This window comes from Scardinius erythrophthalmus (assembly GCF_964197995.2).
Source record: "Scardinius erythrophthalmus genome assembly, chromosome: 9".
In the NCBI taxonomy this organism is placed as follows: domain Eukaryota; kingdom Metazoa; phylum Chordata; class Actinopteri; order Cypriniformes; family Leuciscidae; genus Scardinius; species Scardinius erythrophthalmus.
In genome coordinates, this window is record NC_138229.1 from 42,931,182 (window position 1) to 42,953,563 (window position 22,382).

General features: G+C 44.1%; 1 protein-coding gene across 1 annotated transcript in view; it reads left to right on the forward strand.

Annotated features, from left to right (window-relative positions):
• Positions 1 to 22,382, forward strand: part of exosc4 (exosome component 4) — a 69,087-nt gene that overhangs the window by 42,627 nt on the left and 4,078 nt on the right. The window contains exon 2 of the mRNA XM_081375083.1: positions 21,237 to 21,476. Within this exon, the coding sequence (XP_081231209.1) occupies positions 21,306 to 21,476 (171 nt within the window). The 5' untranslated portion in view covers positions 21,237 to 21,305. The remainder of the gene's footprint in view (positions 1 to 21,236; positions 21,477 to 22,382) is intronic.

The window sequence follows — 22,382 nt, forward strand, 5'->3', positions numbered from 1 at the left end:
AATTCCAAAGGCTTCTTGTCACTATGAATGATATAAACCAACTCCCATGCCTCTGCGACATTCAGAATGGAAGATAACCCTCTTTGGATTTTGGTTGCTAGGGTACTCTGTTTGGTTGCTAGGGAGTGGCTTGTCAGCTGCCAATCATGAAACTCCAAAGGCTTCTTGTCAGTATGAATGATATAAACCAACTCCCATGCCTCTGTGACATTCAGAATGGAAGATATCCCTCTTTGGATTTTGGTTGCTAAGGTGCTCGAGAATGGTTGCTAGGGAGGGGCTTGGAAGTGTTTAGGTGATTCATGATTGGCTGTTTGCTGCCCCGAGTCAAATGAGACCACCCCCATGTTTCTATGACAATTCAGTCTGGAGATATCTCTTTGAACTCTTTCAATGGAAGTCTATGGAACTTGTTGCTAAGGGGCTCTAAATGGTTGCTAGGGCGTGGCTTGATAGCTTCACAATGATCCTGAGAGACTGATTGGTCGTCTGAGTAAAATGAGCCCTCCCCCTTGTCTCTATGACACTGTGATCCAGAGCTACGTTCAATACAAAGTCCCTATGCAATTTACCATAGTAGGAAAAGCATGTGTGTTTCACGGGACGTTCCTTCCCCATAGTAAGTCAAAGGGGCAACTTTGGGCATCTCCTGCCCCCCAGGGGTGCAACTTTTACCCCATTGAGAGGTATGTTCTTACAGAGCCTGTCAGCCTCTTCAAATGTGGCAAATCACACGTTTCTGCGAAATCGTCGCTCAGAGTTATGACTCGTCAAAGTTTGTCGCAATGTTAAGTCTATGGGATTTTTCGGACGCTTTTTCGCCCCTGGGGCGAACACCGCACCCCCGATCGCTTATAAAAGTCATAGCACACCTCTCCTTAATGAGCCAGTCGATTTGACACCTCATTCATGGATCTGTGACAAACGGTGCGGGACGAGTTACGCGCCAAACTTTGTGTGGAATAATAAAAAGAAGAATAATAATAATAAGTATGAGCAATAACAATAGTGATGCCTTGCTTTCAGCAAGCACCACTAACTAGAATGTACATTTCCTGAAGAAAATGTGAAATGGTGCTTGCAGTGGCAAAACTCGCCACTCGGTTGATAGAATGTGGTACATGATTGCATACGAGCCAACAAACATGTCTGTACGATGTTCTGGTGCTGAGATAAGGCTTATTCGTGTTGTTCAGGTGGTTGCTAGGGTGTTGCTAGGGTATTCTGGGGGGTTGCTATGGTGTTGCTAGGCGGTTGCTAGGGTATTATGGGTGGTTGCTAGGGTATTATTGGTGGTTGCTAGGGCGTTGCTAGGCAGTTGCTAGGGTATTCTGGGTGGTTGCTAGGGTATTATTGGTGGTTGCTATGGTGTTGCTAGGCGGTTGCTAGGGTATTCTGGGTGGTTGCTAGGGTATTATTGGTGGTTGCTAGGGCGTTGCTAGGCAGTTGCTAGGGTATTCTGGGGGGTTGCTATGGTGTTGCTAGGCGGTTGCTAGGGTATTCTGGGTGGTTGCTAGGGTATTATTGGTGGTTGCTAGGGCGTTGCTAGGCAGTTGCTAGGGTTTTCTGGGTGGTTGCTATGGCGTTGCTAGGCAGTTTATAGGGTGTTCTGGGTGGTTGCTAGGGCGTTACTAGGGTATTCTGGTGGGTTGCTATGGCGTTGCTAGGCGGTTGCTAGGGTATTCTGGGTGGTTGCTAGGGCGTTGCTAGGGTATTCTGGGTGGTTGCTAGGGCGTTTCTAGGCAGTTGCTAGGGTATTCTGGGGGGTTGCTATGGTGTTGCTAGGCGGTTGCTAGGGTATTCTGGGTAGTTGCTAGGGTGTTCTGGGTGGTTGCTATGGCGTTGCTAGGCAGTTGCTAGGGTGTTCTGGGTGGTTGCTATGGTGTTGCTAGGCGGTTGCTAGGGTGTTGCTAGGCAGTTGCTAGGGTATTCTGGGTGTTTGCTATGGTGTTGCTAGGCGGTTGCTAGGGTATTCTGGGTGGTTGCTAGGCGGTTGCTAGGGTATTCTTGGTGGTTGCTAGGGCGTTGCTAGGCAGTTGCTAGGGTATTCTGGGTGGTTGCTAGGGCGTTGCTAGGCAGTTGCTAGGGTGTTCTGGGTGGTTGCTATGGTGTTGCTAGATGGTTAGTAGGGTATTTTAGGTGGTTGCTAGGGAGTTGCTATGCAGTTGCTAGGGTGTTCAGGGTGGTTGCTAAGGTATTATGGGTGGTTACTATGGTGTTACTAAGTGGTTGGTAGTTGTCACAGATGATTACTATTGGAGTTCTTAGCATTTTCTTGGCATGATTAGCACTTACCTAATTGCTATTAGCATGTAGCTATTCACAGCTAGCATGTGTAGCATGTTGGAATTCCTCTTTGCTAGCATGAGTCAAAAGAGCCAAGCCCCATCTCTATACGATGTTCTGATGCAGAGAAATAGGTCTTGCAAAATGGTTGCTAAGGTACTTTGTTTGGTTGCTAGGGAGTGGCTTGGCAGCTGCCAATCATGAAACTCTAAAGGCTGCTTGTCAGTATGAATGATATAAACCAACTTCCATTCCTCTGTGACATTCAGAATGAAAGATATCCCTCTATGGATTTTGGTTGCTAAGGTGCTTGACAATGGTTGCTAGGACGGGGCTAGCAAGTGTTGTGGTGTCTCATGAATGGCTGTTTGCTGCCCTGAGTCAAACTTGTCTTAACCCCATCTCTTTATGATGTTCTGATGCAGAGATAAAGGTCTTGTAAAATGGTTGCTAGGGTACTCTGTTTGGTTGCTATGGAGTTGCTTGGCAGCTGCCAATGATGAAACTGCAAAGGCTGCTTGTCACTATGAATGATATAAACCAACTCCCATGCCTCTGTGACATTCAGAATGGAAGATATCCCTCTTTGGATTTTGGTTGCTAAGGTGCTCAACAATGGTTGCTAGGGAGGGGCTAGGAAGTGTTGAGGTGATTCATGATTGGCTGTTTGCTGCCCCGAGTCAACTGAGACCACCCCCATGTTTCTATGACAATTCAGTCCAGAGATATCCCTTTGATCTCTTTCAATGTAAGTCTATGGGACTTGTTGCTAAGGGGCTCTAAATGGTTGCTAGGGCGTGGCTTGATAGCTTCACAATGATCCTTAGAGACTGACTGGCCGTCTGAGTAAAATGAGCCCGCCCCCTTGTCTCTCTGACACTGTGATCCAGAGCTACGTTCAATACAAAATCCCTATGCAATTTACCATAGTAGGAAAAGCATGTGTGTTTCACGGGACATTCCTTCCCCATAGTAAGTCAATGGGGCAACTTTGGGACGCTCCTGCCCCCCAGGGGTGCAACTTTTACCCCATTGTGAGGTATGTTCTTACAGAGCCTGTCAGCCTCTTCAAATGTGGCAAATCACACGTTTCTGCGAAATCCTCGCTCAGAGCTACGTGTGGTCAAAGTTCGTCGCAATGTTAAGTCAATGGGACTTTTTTGGCCGCTTTTTCGCCCCTGGGGCGAACACCGCACCCCCGATCACTTATAAAAGTCATAGCACACCTCTCCTTAATGAGCCGGTCGATTTGACACCTCACTCAGGGGTCTGAGACAAACGGTGCGGGGCGAGTTTCGCGCCAAACTTTGTCCAGAATAATAATAAGAAGAATAATAAGTATGCAAGAGAACACTAATGATGCCTTGCTTTCAGCAAGCACCATTAACTAGAATGTACATTTCCTGAAGAAAATGTGAAGTGGTGCTTGCAGTGGCAAAATTCGCACTTGGGCAGATGCTAACACAATTAATATGTCGTGATACCATGATATACCACGTTTTAACATTATTCACCACGATTTACCATGTTTCTAAGATGATTTACTACGATTTAACACATTCCAGCATGATTTATTATGATTAACATGTTGTTAGAATGATGCTAGCATGATTAGCATGTTGTTAACATGATTAGCATGTTGGTAGCATGATGCTAGCATGATTAGCATGTTGTTAGCATGCTTTTAACAAGATGTTAGCATGATTAGCATGTTGCTAGCATGTTTTTAGCTAGATGCTAACATGATTAGCATGTTGCTAGCATTATGCTAGCTTGATTAGCATGTTGGTAGCATGATGCTAACATGATTAGCATGTTGCTAGCATTTTCCGGGTGGTTGCTAGGCAGTTGCTAGGGTATTCTTGGTGGTTGCTAGGCAGTTGCTAGGGTATTCTTGGTGGTTGCTAGGGCGTTGCTAGGTGGTTGCTAGGGTGTTCTGGGTGGTTGCTATGGTGTTGCTATGCAGTTGCTATGGTATTCTGGGTGGATGCTAAGGTGTTGCTAGGCAGTTGCTAGGGTGTTCTGGGTGGTTGCTAGGCAGTTGCTAGGTGTTCTGGGTGGTTGCTAGGCAGTTGCTAGGGTATTCTTGGTGGTTGCTAGGGTGTTGCTAGGTGGTTGCTAGGGTGTTCTGGGTGGTTGCGATGGGCTTGCTAGGCAGTTGCTATGGTATTCTGGGTGGATGCTAGGGCGTTGCTATGCAGTTGCTAGGGTGTTCTGGGTGGTTGCTAGGCAGTTGCTAGGTGTTCTGGGTGGTTACTAGGCAGTTGCTAAGTGTTCTGGGTGGTTGCTAGGCAGTTGCTAGGGTGTTCTGGGTGGTTGCTAGAGTTTTTTGGTGGTTACTAGAGCATTTCTAGACATTGCTAGGGTGTTCAGGGTGGTTGCTAAGGTATTTTTGGTAGTTGCTATGGTGTTACTAGGTGGTTGGTAGTTGCCAAATATGGTTACTATGGAGTTTTTATAGAGTTCTTAAAATCTTTAATTACGAGTGCCTTCAGTACGGCACTCGGCCTGCGGCCTCGTGCCTATGGCCGAATAGGCACAAGCATGGAGCGATATCGCAAGGCCACGTGAGTAAAATTGCTTTAAAAAAATAAATAAATAAATAAATGTTTTTTTTTGGTTTAGGGTGGTTGCTGGGGAGCTCTTAGTGGTTGCTAGGGTGCTGAAACTGGCTGCTAGGGCGTTGCTATGCAGTTGCTAGGGTGTTCTGGGTGGTTGCTCGGCGGTTGCTAGGGTATTCTTGGTGGTTGCTAGGGCGTTACTAGGTGGTTGCTAGGGTGTTCTGGGTGGTTGCTATGGTGTTGCTAGGCAGTTGCTATGGTATTCTGGGTGGATGCTAGGGCGTTGCTAGGCAGTTGCTAGGGTGTTCTGAGTGGTTGCTAAGGTGTTGCTAGGCGGTTGCTAGGGTATTTTGGGTGGTTGCTAGGGCGTTGCTAGGGTGTTCTGAGTGGTTGCTAAGGTGTTGCTAGGCGGTTGCTAGGGTATTCTGTGTGGTTGCTAGGGTGTTGCTAGGCAGTTGCTAAGGTGTTCTGAGTGGTTGCTAGGGTGTTCTGGGTGGTTGCTAGGGTGTTGCTAGGCAGTTGCTAGGGTATTTTGGGTGGTTGCTATGGTGTTGCTAGGCAGTTGCTAAGGTGTTCTGGGTGGTTGCTAGGCGGTTGCTAGGGTATTCTCGGTGGTTGCTAGGGCATTGCTAGGTGTTTGCTAGGGTGTTGTGGGTGGTTGCTAGGTGGTTGCTAGGGTGTTGTGGGTGGTTGCTATGGTGTTTCTAGGCAGTTGCTATGGTATTCTGGGTGGATGCTAGGGCGTTGCTAGGCAGTTGCTAGGGTGTTCTAGGTGGTAGCTAGGTGTTCTGGGTGGTTGCTAAGCAGTTGCTAGGGTGTTCTGGGTGGTTGCTCTGGTATTTTTGGTGGTTACTAGAGCGTTTCTAGATGTTGCTAGGGTGTTCAGGGTGGTTGCTAAGGTATGTTTGGAAGTTGCTATGGTGTTACTAGGTGGTAGGTAGTTGTCAAAGATGGTTACTATGGAGTTTTTACAGAGTTCTTAAAATCTTTAATAACGAGTGCCTTCAGTATGGCACGAGGCCGCAGGGCTGAATATGCACAAGCATGGAGCAATATCACAAGGCTACGAGTGTGATATTGCTTTAAAAAATGTAACAAATTTTTTTTTTTATTATTTATTGGTTTAGGGTGGTTGCTAGGGAGCTCTTAGTGGTTGCTAGGGTGCTGAAACTGGTTGCTAGGGTGTGGCTATGAAGATTTTAGGCCATTACTTATTGGTTGCTTGATAATATAAATCCTCTGAGGGAGAGAGAGAGGGAGAGACGCAGGGGTGTCAGGCCCTTTGTGTCTGTGTGTGTGAAAAAGTCGGTTTGGATTTGAATTTTTTGGAATGCCCAATGTTAAGTCAATGGGACTTTTTTGGCCGCTTTTTCGTCCGCTGTGCGAACATCGTACACCCGATCGCTTAGAAAAGATATAGCACACCTCTCCTAAATGAGCCGGTCGATTTGACACCTCACTCAGGGGTCTGAGACAAACGGTGTGGGGCGAGTTACGCGCCAAACTTTGGTCCAGAATAAGTATGAGCAATAACAATAGTGTTGCTTTGAAAAGCACCACTAATAATAATAATAATAAGAATAATAAGTATGAGCAATAACAATAGTGATGCCTTGCTTTCAGCAAGCACCACTAATAATAATAATAAGTATGAGCAATAACAATAGTGATGCCTTGCTTTCAGCAAGCACCACTAATAAGTATGAGCAATAACAATAGTGATGCCTTGCTTTCAGCAAGCACCACTAATAAGTATGAGCAATAACAATAGTGATGCCTTGCTTTCAGCAAGCACCACTAATAATGGAAAATGTCCCTCAGAAGTGCGGGTATATCGAGGAGCGAGCTGAGGAATACTAGTAAGTTTTTTCGTTCTCACGTGAATTTCTTCACGTGGGTTTCTGTTTATGAATGAATGAACGGCAGAGATGCGCGCTGTTTACCACAGCTGGCAAAGACAGTTTAAATTTAAATCGCGTGTGTGAATGAATGATGATGTTTCAGCAAACTGTATTGCTATACTGAGATGAGTAAAAATCGACTGAAATATGTTGAAATAAAATGTAGGCCAGGCACGTGCACAGGTAGGGCTCAACAGCCTGTAAAGCCTGTAAAGCCTCAACGGCATGCCCTTTTTGCCCTCACACTCTTTTTTTTTTTTTTAATCAATGCTATTGGTCATCCTTTACGTCTGTCTGTCTGTTTTACAAATATTTAGCCAATCAAAGTTCTTAAACCGAGCTTGTGTAAATCTTATTCGATCCTCAAGCTGTCATTACCTGATAACTCCGCCTCCTCTATATTCACTGCATCAACTGAAGTTCCACAAGCAGCCGCACAGTAGACAGCAGCTGAACGAAGTTTTGCGAAGGGTAAATAAATATCTTGTTGTTTGAATAAGTACTACTAAACACTGTCTATAAAGGCTCATATTTTATTTATTTGATGACTCACTGACTGAGGTCTAGGCTAGCATTTGCCATCTAGTCATAGCCAATACATAGCCTAACGCAAATAACTTAAATATCCTGTGCATACAGTAGTATTTCATCTTTTATAAAATGCGATTTTGGCCAAATGTACTTTACAACAGGAAAAACAAACTAGTTTGTAACCTGTTGATGAAAATGTAATGTGATACCGCCTGCGCCGTTTTAATGACGGACAAAAAATGCACATTTGCACACATTCGCTGGTCAAAAACTATATATTGATAAGTAATACAACAACATATAATTTGTTTTTACCATCGGAAAATCATAACAGGTGCGCCCCCGCGCTGTTTCGTACTGGAACTTACATAAAGCGATCCTCATCACCTAGGTAACATATTTCTAAGAAATTTCTTCTTTGATTTATTATTTCTGATACACTTAATTTATTAACATTTAGGATAATCATGTTATGGTATTAATATTCAATTATGGTTAATTCAAGGCTGTTAATATGCATGTATTCGCTATCTAGCTAATTTTTAATCTATATTATTCTATACTCTCCGCTCATCCTCACATGTATAAAATGTAGTAAAACATGGTTTTACTACAGTAATGTTGTAGTAGTAACAAAAAAAAAAAAAAACATTACAGAAGATCACTGTGAAATCTTTATATTGTATCATGCAGAATGTAATTCATGATGTAATTCATTCCAAGGCTTCATTTATTTGATCCAAAATACAGCAAAAGCAGTAATATTGTGAAATATTTTTAGTGAATAAGAGACCTTCAAGAGACCAACATCCCTTGTCCTCCACAGCACAGTATCAATTTTTTGCCAGGTAGACGGATACATGTTGGATATAGTAAAGGTATGGCTATAGTTTCTTATAATCTGGAATTGATTTGGACATAATTACTCAAATTATATTTCAAAATAGTTTGTCAAAAATACTTGACTCATTGCTCTACCTTCCCCTCTTCTCAATGTCATACATAATCATGGTAACCAAATAATACAAATTAGCTTATAAAACCAAACAGAATAGCTAAAAAAGAGAATATGAAGAGTTCAGATGCAAAAGCCTCTAAGTGCCATCTGAAAATTTCTTCTAGAATGATAATTTTTATCAAGCTCATATATTTAAGTTCAGTAATTTCACTTAAATGGCAATGAAAATTAGTTATTAATTGTCATTTAAGTGAAATTACTGAACTTAAATATACAAGCTTGATAAAAATGATAATTCTAGAAGAAATTTTCAGATGGCACTTAGAGGCTTTTGCATCTGAACTCTCTCTCTCTCTCTCTCTCTCTCTCTCTCTATATATATATATATATATATATATATATATTTCTCTGCAAAGTTCATAAAAAAGTGCATAAAGTTCAATAAAAAAAACAGAATTTTTTAGCTATTCTGTTTGGTTTTGTAAGCTAATTTGTATTATTTGGTTAACATGTTTATGTATGAGTCAAGTATTTTTGACATATATTTCTATAAATGCAATTTAAAAAAGAGGGAGTACACAAGAGCAACAGAAGGTTGCTGTTGTATTTAGGTTAAGAGGCCCTTAAAACCCTGTTTATCTATATTATCTATATTATTATTATGGTTGTTATTAATTGTGAATAAATCTAAAGCTTTTGAGACTATTATTTTGTGTTATTGAATTTGTCATGAAGACGTGACCATTTCTTCCTTTTATGTAGGCTTACTAAATAATTTTGATATAAAAAAAGGGAGGGGGGTGCCCTTTTTCAGTTTCAGCACATGCCCCTCAAAAGGTCTGTGCACGGCCCTGTCGCCAATCCACCCAAAACTTCTGTAATTGGACTTACTATGTTCCCAGCAGTCTTTTAAGATAGCTTTAGCTTTAGCTGGGTGGCTATCAACTTGTCCCTTCACATTAATCCAGTATGCTAACATCAGTTGTACCCTTCTGATCCTCAAAGGCATCTCACCCATTTCCACTTGCCTAGAAGACACTGGGGATGTTTTAAAAGATCCACTACATATCCTTAGAGCCGTACTCGGTTACTAACGTAACCTCGGTTCTCTCTAGAGAGAGGAACGAGTACTGCGTAGAATACGCTAGGGGAAAATCCTTTTCCACGAGAATACTGAAGCCAAAAAATTATCCTTTAATTTTGTATTAATGTAAAACGCGTTGCGGCAGCATACAGACATAGGCGAGACAGCTCGCGCGCCTATTGGCTGGTCTGCTGGCAACTGCTTGAGCCTATCGAGCGAGACCTAGAGTGACGTCACACCCAATGAGGGCACTTTGCGCCCTCTGCGTCACGTCCCGCCGAAACGGGCGTGGCTTAGGTCTATAAATACCGCTCGCAGGCTCATATCTCTGATTTTAAATCCTTCAGCGAAGCAACTCACATCGCTGGATCCGAGAAGAAGCCGCGCTGTTTGAAGAAGCATCTCAGCGGGACGAGTCGAGAAGGTGCTGGCCGCGCCGCCTTCATCGCCTTCCTGCTGCGCTATCCGGCGCTTATATCCTTTTTCTCTGCACTGTGTGTGTGTTCGCCGGCGGGACACACACTGACTAAAAGAGCTCGCGTCTTTTTAAAGATGGCTTCCTGCGGCTCGTGCAGAGCCACACTCAGCGACGGGGACCGTGGTTGCGTTTCCTGCCTAGGTGAAGAACATGCAGCTCTCGCGCTCGCTGACGGCGGCTGCCCTCTCCCAGCCGTCAAAGCTCGCCGGTACGCCCGCCTGCTTCATCAGTGTCGCTTCCTGACGGACACGGCCGCGGTCTGCCACCTCGTCTGTCGATGACGCATCTGTCGATGACGCTGATGAAGACGCGCTACTGAGAGAAGGGGATTCCTGCAACGCGTCACTCACCAGCGAAAAGAGAAAAGAGTGTTTTAGTCCCGCTGAAGGCTGGACTGACCTCAATTTCTCCCATATTCTCAGTTCCCTGATCAGGCGACTGGAAATATCAATATTGCAGCAAACGAGCCTGTTCATTACACGCACGCAAGAAAAACACAGAAGAAAACATGTTGACGCTCTTTATATGCTTGTGCATCTAAAGCCTTTGTGTTCCACCCCCCTGTGGCTCAGTGGCGGAATCTTAGGTTTTTCACACGAGAGACCGGTGTTCGAATCCCGGTCTAACGGCAGATATTTTATGCCAATGCTCTGTCAGTTCCCTGAGAGGCGACTGCAGATGTGCTTTTTGCAGCCAACAAGCGCGTTGTACAACCCGCTCGCCTGCGTCCAAACACCGTTTCTATGGTTCCCGTGCGTCACTGGCAAAAGGAGAAAAAGTGTTTTTGGCCCCGCTGCGGCCGGGCCGGACATTTCTCATGCATTTCTCATTCCCCTCTGAAGTTCAGGCGTCTGGAAATGTAATTTTTGCAGTGAGCGAGCCTGTTGTTATGCACGCACGCCTGCAAACGCCAGAATGTTGACGCTCTCTGATAAAACCCGCGCTAACCGGATGCTCTGTGTCTTCCCCTGTAGCCCAGTGGTAGATTCTTAGGTCTTCCGCGCGAGAGACCCGTGTTCGATTCCGGGTCTAACGGCAGATAAAATTATGCCGTCAATGCTCGCTCTGACAGTTCCCTGAAAAGGCGACTGCAGATGTGTTTTTGGCAGCCGACGAGCGCGTTGTACAACCCGTTCGCCTGCACCCAAACACTGTTTCTATGGTTTCCATGCGTCACTGGCGAAAGGAGAAAAGAGAGTGTTTCTAGTCCTGCTGCGGCTGGATTTACCTCCATTTCTCAGACATTTCTCATTCCCCTCTGAAGTTCAGGCGACTGGAAATGTCAATATTGCAGTGAGCGAGCCTGTTTGTGATACACGCACGCCTGGAAACAAACGTGTTGACGCTCTGTTTCTATGGCAACTTCTCGCTCGTTCAGTTCCAGTAAATGCGACTGTCCCAGTGTATTCTGCAGTAAACAAGCCGGCGACACAGCCCGCCTGCCTGCACACAAACGCCGCTTTCGCGGCTACCCAGATAAATCCCAAAAAAGAGTGTATTTTCTGGTTTCCCGGCCACGGCCGATGGTGTTTTATGTGTAGACAAAATGCCCACTGTCAAGTGCCCATTCCTACACACAAGCACAGCCCGTCTCACAGGGCTCGCGCACATAAAATCGACTCAGATCGATTTGCGCATCAAACGTAGTATACGTGCCCACTACCCAGTGCCCACAAACACTACGTCCTGCATGTCTCACGGTTTCTGTAACGAAACCAGTGTGCATTCGCTCTGCTCAGGCGAGCAATGCTATCAGTGTTGTAAATGTGCCCGCTGCCCGCGCCCACATCCACGCACAGACATGACAGTTCCTATGGAACTCGCCCAGCCCTCCCCCTCTCGGTCGACCACCACGGAGGGGTCGAGCGCGGGCATTCTGCCCGCTGTTATCAGCGCGCCCCCTGCCTCAGATGTCATGAGCGCGACGCTTATGTCACAGCACACCTAAGCCGCTGTATCGCGAGCCGATCAGAGCGTGCTTCGCATCCAGCCCCTAGCTACCCGTGCAGATGCGTGGGCAAAGCTTCCCCGGGGTTTTTCGAGATGGGTGCTAAACATCATAAGAGAAGGCTATTCGCTGCAGTTTCACCGACGCCCTCACCGCCGCACGGCGCGCGTCAAGACCACGGTAGAATCGAAAGTAGCACACCTACTTCGAGCCGAAATTCTGAAACTGTTGAGCAAAGGGGTTATAGAACCCTTATCTCAAGTTCTAAGCGAAAGGGGGCTTTACAGCAGATACTTCCTGGTACCCTAGAAAGACAGGGGTCTCAGACCCATACTAGATCTACGGCAGCTGAACAGAACGCTTATGAAACGTCAGTTCAGGATGCTCACGACCAGAAAAATCCTCACGCATGTCCGCTGAGGGGACTGGTTTGTGTCAATAGATCTAAAGGACGCGTATTTTCAAATACAGATAGCGTCACGTCACAGGCGATTTTTGAGATTCGCCTTCGAGGGCCAGGCATATCAGTACACAGTCCTGCCTTTCGGGCTGTCCTTGGCACCCCGTACATTTACGAAGTGCATGGACGCAGCGCTCGTACCCCTCAGACCCGGGGCATACGAGTGCTGAACTATTTGGACGACTGGCTCATTCTAGCCCAATCTCACTCAGAGATCGTGGAGCACAGAGCCATTTTACTCGATCACCTCGAGAATCTCGGTCTCACAGTAAACTGGGAAAAGAGTTCGCTATTCCCCAGACAGATTATATCTTTTCTGGGAATAGAACTAAACTCGCTGTCAATGACAGCACGCCTGTCATCTCAGCGCACACTGGACATTCAGCGCGCAGTCGGCTCCTTCCACTGCAGCGCTGTAGTCCCTCTCAAGAGTTTTCAAAGGATGCTAGGTCTGATGGCCTCAGCATCATCAGTTCTCCAGTTGGGTCTGCTGCGCATGTGCCCACTGCAGTTCTGGCTCAGAGAGAGAGTGCCTCACAGAGCGTGGGCCTCCGGTCGGTTTCGCCTCAATGTCAATCAAGCGTGCATTGCAGCTTTGAAACCTTGGGGGGCAAAAGGCTGGTACCAATTAGGTGTAAGCCTGGGGACTTCCTCAAGACTGATGGTGGTGTTCACGGACGCATCCACCTCAGGATGGGGAGCGCTGCTCGAGGGCAGACCGCTTTTTGGCCAATAGTCAAAACGGGAGAAGCTCCTTCATATAAATTGCCTCGAGATGTTGGCAGTGAGCAAAGCGCTCACGCGCTTTCGTCCCCTGATAAAAGGACACCACATCCTAGTACGTTCAGACAACGTATCAGTGGTGTCCTACATAAATCACCAGGGCGGCCTCAGGTCCCCGACCCTGTTCAGGCTAACCAGACGCCTCCTGATATGGGCTCGCAGCAACCTGCTCTCGCTGAAAGCAGCGCACGTGCCAGGGCTCCTAAATATAGGACCAGACAGACTGTCCAGGAACCACGTTCCGACAGGAGAATGGTCTCTGCACCCACAGACAGTCCAGCTGCTGTGGAAGAAATTCGGCAGAGCGGAAGTAGACCTGTTCGCGTCTCAAGAAAACGCTCACTGCCCAGAATTTTTCTCAAAGAGCAAGGACGCGCTGACCCACAGGTGGCCTCGCCGTCCTCTCTACGCTTTTCCCCTGTCTCCCTTCTAACCCAGGTGGTAGAACGGATCAGGGAAGAAGGATGCTCAGTGCTGCTTGTAGCGCCGCTCTGGACGGGCCAACCTTGGTTCCCGGTTGTGATGCAGTTAGCAAGCACCGCCCCGTGGCCAGTACCTCTGAGGAAGGATCTCCTTTCTCAAGCCAACGGCTCGATCTGGCATCATCACCCAGAGCTGTGGTCCCTTCACGTGTGGACCATCAATGGGTACCCGCTGACTCTAATGACTCTAGGGTTATACTCAAACCTAAGCACGGTTACGTTCCTAAATCCCTCAATACACCGTTCAGGGCACAGGTCATTTCCCTGTCTGCCCTTCCGGTCACTGAAGGAAACGAGGATGAAAGCTTCCTCTGCCCAGTCAGGACATTAAAAGCTTATGTGTCTCGCTCGTCTGCCTTCAGACAGACGGAGCAGCTCTTTGTTTCATTCAGCGGGCGTTCTAAGGGACTAGCCGTTTCGAAACAGAGCCTATCCAGATGGATAGTCAAGTCAAGTCATCTTCATTTATATAGCGCTTTTAACAATGTAGATTGTCTCAAAGCAGCTTTACAGAGATAAGCGTATAATTTAAGGTAACAGAGATTGTTTCGGCTTTACAGCAGAGTTAAGTTATTTCCATCTAAAGTTAGTTTTAATTGATTTGGTTCCGTCGCAATGATCATTTGTTATTAAATTAGGGGCCGCTAAGACGACACCATTCTCTCTACACAGACTTTAAACGCGAACCTGTGAGAAACGCTGATGGCGTTCACATGCGCATTTAGAATGGGTTCTATAGTTATGTGCGTTAGAATATACGCAGGTTTGGAATTCCCTACAAGCCAAGCCTAAACAAAATACTTGTCTTTCCTTATAAATTTTGATAAGGAATTTTATTTTATTTGTTGCTTTGGGGTAGGACCGCAAGACGAATTTTCCCGACAACGCCTTATCTGTAGAGTGGTAGTGGGATCTTCCATAGGGAGAGACTAGTTGGCACTTCAGCACTGCGTTGTCATCGGTCCAGGTGAAGGTCCTTCGTCAGATCTGGATACGGCCTGGATCCGGCAGTCTGCAGGAAAAACCTTGGGATAAACACAGACACTAAAATTAGCGTAGATGCCATTCTTCTCATGATGTAACGAGTACATCAGGATTTTTGGGAAGTGTTCCCGGTTCCGGCTGACCTAATCTATGCAGCATAACATTAAATTATAGAAGTCTATAATGTATTATGTGAAAGCTAGGTCAAAGAGATGAGTCTTTAATCTGGCTTTGAACTGACAGAGTGTGTCTGCTTCCCGGACAATGTTAGGAAGACTGTTCCAGAGTTTTGGTGCTAAATAGGAAAAGGATCTACCGCCAGCAGTGGATTTAGATATTCTAGGTATAATCAACTGGCCGGAATTTTGAGATCGTAATAGACGTGACGGACTATAATACGTTAAGAGCTCGCTCAAGTACTGCGGAGCTAAACCATTCAGTGCTTTGTAAGTAATCAGCAATATTTTAAAATTTATGCGATGTTTAATAGGGAGCCAATGCAGTTTTGACAGAACTGGGCTAATATGGTCATACTTCCTGGTTCTGGTAAGAACTCGAGCTGCTGCGTTTTGGACCAGCTGTAGTTTGTTTATTAAGCGTGCAGGGCAACCACCCAGTAGAGCATTACAATAATCTAGCCTTGAGGTCATGAACGCATGAACTAATTGTTCCGCATTTGTCAATGAGAGCATATGACGTAATTTAGATATATTTTTAAGATGGAAAAATGCAGTTTTACAGATACTAGACACGTGACTTTCAAATGAAAGATTGGTATCAAAGAGCACACCCAGGTTCCTAACCAACGACGAAGACTTAACAGAGCAGCCATCAAGTGTTAGACAGTATTCTAGGTTATTACGTGAGGAAGTTTTTTGTCCAATAATTAGAAACTCTGTTTTTTCAGAATTTAGAAGTAGGAAATTACAAGTCATCCAATTTTTTATATCCGCTATGCATTCCGTTAATTTTGTGAATTGATAAGTTTCGTTAGGTTTTGAAGAAATATAGAGCTGAGTATCGTCAGCATAACAGTGAAAGCTAATTCCATGTTTCCTAATGATATCTCCTAAGGGTAGCATGTACAGAGTGAACAGCAGCGGTCCTAGTACTGAGCCTTGTGGTATGCCATACTGAACTTGTGATCGATGAGACATCTCATAATTTACTGCTACAAACTGATAACGGTCAGATAAGTATGATTTAAACCATGCTAGTGCATTTCCTGTAATGCCAACATAATGTTCTAATCTATTTAAAAGAACGGTGTGGTCGATGGTGTCAAATGCAGCGCTAAGATCGAGTAACACTAATAGAGAGATACAACCACGATCGGATGATAAGAGCAAATCATTTGTGACTCTAACGAGAGCTGTTTCGGTACTATGGTACGGTCTAAATCCGGACTGGAAATCCTCGCAGATATCATTTCTTTCAAGAAAGGAACACAGTTGTGAGGATACTGCCTTTTCTAATATCTTTGACAGAAAAGGTAGATTCGAGATCGGCCTGTAATTGACTAATTCTGAAGGATCAAGTTGCGTTTTTTTAACAAGCGGTTTAATCAAAGCCAGCTTAAAGTTTTTTGGTACGTATCCTAGAGACAAAGACGAATTAATGATATTAAGAAGAGGATCTATGACCTCTGGAAGTATTTCTTTCAGTAGCTTAGTCGGTATAGGGTCTAACATACATGTTGTAGATTTAGATGATTTAATGAGTTTAGTAAATTCTTCCTCTCCTATAGCAACGAATGAATCAAATTTTTCCTCAGGGAGACTACAATGCACTGCCTGATGCGATACTGTAGTAGACGGTTGCATAGTTATAATTTTGTCCCTGATATTATCAATCTTATAAGTGAAGAAGTTCATAAAGTCATTACTGCTGTGTTGCTTGGAAACTTCGGTGCTTGAAGCTTTATTTTTCGTTAGTTTAGCCACCGTTTCAAATAAATACCTAGGATTATGTTTATTTTCTTCTAATAGGGTTGAAAAATAAGCAGATCTAGCAGCTTTTAAAGCCTCTCTGTAAGTAATTGAGCTCTCTTTCCATGAAATGCGAAATACCTCTAGTTTTGTTTTCTTCCAGTTGCGCTCCATTTTTCTGGCTGCTCTCTTAAGGGCCCGAGTGTGCTCGTTGTACCACGGCGTTGGACTATTTTCTTTAATCTTCTTTAAGCGCAACGGAGCAACTGTGTCTAAAGTGCTGGAAAAGAGAGAGTTAAACGTTTCTGTTGTAATATCTAGTTCTTCTAAGCTATCTGAGAGGCTGAGATGATGAAACTGATTAGGAAGATTATTAATAAAGCAATCTTTAGTAGCAGAAGTGATAGGTCTCACATATTTGAAACACGGAGTCGGCTTTGCAGCCTTGGCTAAATGCAAATTACACGAGACTAGATAATGATCTGAGATGTCATCGCTCTGCTGCAGAATTTCAACGGCATCCACATCTATTCCGCGTGATAATATTAGATCTAGAGTATGATTACGACGATGAGTAGGTCCTGACACGTGTTGTCTAACTCCAATTGAATTTACAATGTCTTTAAATGCCAATCCCAATGCATCTTTTTCATTATCGATGTGTATATTAAAATCACCAACAATTAGTACTTTATCTGCAGTCAATATTAATTCTGATAGAAAGTCCGCAAATTCTTTGATAAAGTCTGTATGGTGCCCTGGTGGCCTGTATACAGTAGCCAGCACAAATCTCAAACGTGATTTATCGTTTACACTATATATTTTTACATTAAGCACCAATGCTTCAAAAGAATTATATTTAAAACTTGATTTCTTAGTGGTTTTGAAACTATTACTATAGATTACAGCAACACCACCCCCTTTGCGTTTCAGACGAGGCTCATGTTTATAACAGTAATCTTGCGGGGTTGATTCATTTAAAGTAATGTAATCGTTTGGTTTTAGCCAGGTTTCTGTCAAACACAGCACATCTAGTTTATTATCTGAAATCATATCATTAACAATGAGTGCTTTTGAAGTAAGCGATCGAATATTCAGCAACCCAAGCTTTAGCATTTGCTCATCTGTATTATAGCTGTTTTTTATTTGTTGAACATCAATTAAATTTTTAACCTTAGTTGGGTTTAAACGTTTTTTGGATTTCCAAATTCGGGGAACAGACACAGTCTCTATATGATGATAGCTAGGTGAAAGAGGCTCTATGTGATGGGATTTATCTGACCTTGGTGACGCAAGGCCGCTAGCAGACAGTCGGTTAAGCCAGTCTGTCTGCTTCCTGACCTGAGCCCCAGATTGTCATGTTTGAGCTCTAAGACTATGAGCCATATTACTAGAGAGAAGAGCAGCACCATCCCAGGAGGGATGAATACCATCTCTTTTCAACAGGTCAGGTTTGCCCCAAAAACTTTTCCAATTGTCTATGAATTCTATATTATTAAGCGGACACCACTTAGACAGCCAACCGTTAAGCGAACACAATCTACTAACTATCTCATCACTCCTGCGAACAGGAAGGGGGCCAGAGCAAATTACAGTCCTTGACATCGTACTTGCAAGTTCACACACCTCTTTAATATTAATTTTGGTGATCTCCGACTGGCGGAGTCGAACATCATTAGTGCCGACATGAATAATGATCTTAGAGAATTTACGATTAGCATTAGCCAGCACTTTTAAATTTGCTTTGATGTCAGGTGCTCTGGCTCCCGGCAAACATGTGACTATGGTGGTTGGTGTCTCTATTTTCACGTTCCGTGTAATAGAATCGCCAATAACTAGGGCACAATCATTCTCAGTGGGTGTTTCACTGAGCGGGGCAAATCGATTTGTTATGGTAATCGGAACGGAAGAGTGGTTTTTAGATCCGCGACTAGAGCGATCCCTCACTGTCACCCATTTGCCCGGCTGCACAGGCTCTACTTCAGCCAGAACCGACTCATGTAAAGTGTGCACTATTCTATGCGCATCCAAAACATCTAAAGCACTAGCACTCTTACTATCCTCAATTAAAGTTTGGATGCGTGTTTCTAATTCTGAAATCTTCTCTGTCAACCTAACTGTCTCCTTACATTTATCACATATAAATCCTATATTGTCGACAGAGAAGCCTATACTAAACATGTGACATGAAGTGCAAGTGACAATAACAGGACAAGACATTACTCACCGTGTTTGTTGAGTGATTCTTACTCACCTGAGCTTTTTATGAACTCAAAGGCGCGGACGCGCGAGAGAAAAATAAATAAATAAAATAGCTGAGCGCACGGGTGGCGCGTTAACAGGCTAGCGAATTACTAGCGTTTTGTGCTAGTAGTACTAATAACAAAAGCTAGCGATGTCAGGTTAATCTGAGATGTTGGGTAAAATGTAGTAGTATAAACAACTAGAAATGGTAGTAAAATGATGGTTCAAAACAAAGAAATATATGGCTAAGACGGAGCTTATCGCACCGAATCAAACAAACACACTCACAGCAGGCAGCGAGGCAGACAGGAGCAATCGATCAGACCTAGTCCAGGATAGTGGACGCAATAGCGCTGGCTTACACAACCAAGGGCATGCAATGCCCATTGGGTGTCAAGGCGCACTCCACGAGAAGCATGGCTTCATCGTGGGCATGGTCAATCCCCGTCTACATTTAATAGGTTTTACAACCTAGAGGTTCCCGCACTACAGGCCAGACTGTCAGTCTTGAGTTATGAGGCTATTGGGAAATAGCAGTGCTGCTCTAAGCGACCATACGTAAGATAGTGGCTAAACCCCTCTTCTTCCAGGATTCTCTGTGAGTCCCATAGGTGATTGTGCACTTTATGAACTCCGGGCTGTCTCCCTTTGAGTCTATGGTGCCAGATCCTAGCACGCTCAGCGTTTTACATTAGGTTCCCCTAGCGTATTCTACGCAGTACGAGAGTATCTCTCGTAAGAGAACGTACTCGGTTACTAACGTAACCTCGGTTCTCTCTAGAGAGAGGAACGAGTACTGCGTATCCTGCCGTGCATGCACACTCTCTGGTTGCTTCACTGTTTAAAATCAGAGATATGAGCCTGCGAGCGGTATTTATAGACCTAAGCCACGCCCGTTTCGGCGGGACGTGACGCAGAGGGCGCAAAGTGCCCTCATTGGGTGTGACGTCACTCTAGGTCTCGCTCGATAGGCTCAAGCAGTTGCCAGCAGACCAGCCAATAGGCGCGCGAGCTGTCTCGCCTATGTCTGTATGCTGCCGCAACGCGTTTTACATTAATACAAAATTAAAGGATAATTTTTTGGCTTCAGTATTCTCGTGGAAAAGGATTTTCCCCTAGCGTATTCTACGCAGTACTCGTTCCTCTCTCTAGAGAGAACCGAGGTTACGTTAGTAACCGAGTACGGCTCTAAGGATATGTAGTGGATCTTTTAAAACATCCCCAGTGTCTTCTAGGCAAGTGGAAATGGGTGAGATGCCTTTGAGGATCAGAAGGGTACAACTGATGTTAGCATACTGGATTAATGTGAAGGGACAAGTTGATTGCCACCCAGCTAAAGCTAAAGCTATCTTAAAAGACTGCTGGGAACATAGTAAGTCCAATTACAGAAGTTTTGGGTGGATTGGGGATGTGAAAGCTGAGAATATAGGGTTACATAAGTTACAGTACTGTTCAACGGTTTCAGTCCCTCCTATTCCTCCATGGTTTTTCCCTATACCAGATGTAGATTTAGGCATTCATAAGGAAAACAAAAATAAATCAACGGAAGTAGCAGTGAGGGATATTGATAAATATTATCTGGATATGCATTTTTCTGACCATACATTCATATTTACAGATGGTTCCAAGGATCCAAAGACAGGACACGCTGGGTCAGCAGTATATATTCCAAAGAATGGGGTAATATGTCAGGAAAGAATAATTTATCAGTAGGCCTATACACAACAGAGCTGGTTGCAATTTTGTTGGCCTTGGAATGGGTTGAGGGAAATTATTTAAATAGCTCAGTGATTACATCTGATAGTTATTCAGCTTTAGAAAGCATGAAATCTGGGAAATCTATAAGAAGTTATATAATTCATAAAATTTGTATGGTTTTGTATAAGTTAAATGCAAAGTATTTAAAATCAGATTTCTTTGGGTACCTGCATGTGTTGGAGTGAAAGGGAATGAGGAAGTTGATAAACTTGCAAAACAAACACTGAAACACAATAGAATATTACAAGTTCCATATAGCAAATCTGAAGCTAAAATGTTCATTAAAGCATATGCAAGATCAAAATGACAGGAGTATTGGGTGGATCATGATAAAGGGAGACATTTATATAATATACAACCAGAAGTGGATATAGGAAGGACAGAGTGTAGGAGTAGAAGAGAGGAGAGTATAATTACACGGTTAAGAATAGGACACACAGGGCACAATTCTTCATTAAAGATAATAGGGAAACATCCAACAGGGAAATGCCAACATTGTAGTCATTTAGAAACTGTAGAGCATATTTTATTTCATTGCACAAAGTACAGTCAAGAAAGAAACCAGCTTTTTCAGTTTCTCAGAATGGTCAATCGGAATAATTTTACAATGCAAGATTTATTTGGGAAAACATCCAGTAACATTTATCACTTTGTTATTAAGTTTCTGAGAGACAGACTTAGCCAAAAGGATTTTTTTTTTTTTGAGTGAAGTTCCAAAATCTCCTGATTCACACTCCAGTCCAGTCGGTGGCGGTAATGCACCGTTAAGTTGGTTTGCCAACCGCCTAAAGAAAAAAATAAAAAAGAAGAAGAAGATGAGGAGACTGTAGTGTTATTATTTGTCCCGCAGGCGGAGGTATACACACTCGGAGACTGAAGTCAGCAGCAGAAGAAGACCCACGCGTGTTGTTGCTGAACGATGGCGGGTCTTGAGTTGCTGTCGGATCAGGGATACCGGCTGGACGGACGGAAAGCGCCCGAGCTGCGCAAAGTGCAGGCCCGCATGAGTGTGTTCGCTCAGGCCGACGGGTCCGCTTACCTGGAGCAGGGCAACACCAAAGCCCTGGCCGTGGTGTACGGGCCACACGAGGTGAGCGCGCGCGTGTGTGTGTGTGTGTGTGTGTGTGTGTGAGAGAGAGAGAGAGAGAGAGAGAGAGAGAGAGAGAGAGAGAGAGAGAGAGAGAGAGAGAGAGAGTGTGTGTGTGTGTGTGTGTGTGTGTGTGTGTGTGAGAGTGTGTGTGTGTGTGTGTGTGTGTGTGTGTGTGTGTGTGTGTGTGAGTGATTGAGAGAGAGAGCGAGTGAGAGTGTGTGTGTGTGTGTGTGTGTGTGAGAGAGAGTGAGAGTGTGAGTGTGAGAGAGATAGATGCTGTATCAGTGTGTTCATTCACTGCCTTTACGAGACAGTCATTGATATATCAGCAGAGCTTCGGCTCTTGGAAAGTCTTAATTGGCGCTGGCACAAACTAACCCTGCTGAACAAGACTAAAACCAGCCTAATCTGGATGGTGGATCTAGGCCTGTCACGATTATGAAATTTGGCTGACGATTAATTGTCTAAAAAATAATTGCGGTTATGGCGATTAATTGTCAGTTTTAGGGCTTTGACGATTAATTGTCTGTGTTAGGGCTTTGGCGATTATGCCGATTAATTGTCTGTTTTAGGGCTTTATGCTTCATTCATTAAATAATTGTGATAAATTTAATCCTTTGTACTGTAAGTTATCATTTTGCAGTGTAAGATTACAGTTAACACCTTTAAATATTAAATAAATATATTCAATAGCTATGACAATTTGTTTATTAAACTTAGTGAGTGTATAAATCAGCAGCAAAAAGTAATTTTTGAAAACACCTGCACAGTAATTGAATAAAATCTAAACATGTTAATAAAAACAAATGTGCACAAACCATGATAATATGATACGCTTCAAAACAGAGCGGAACAAAGCGTGTATGCGCATCGCGGGTGCAGAATGATGTGCTTAATGCAACATGG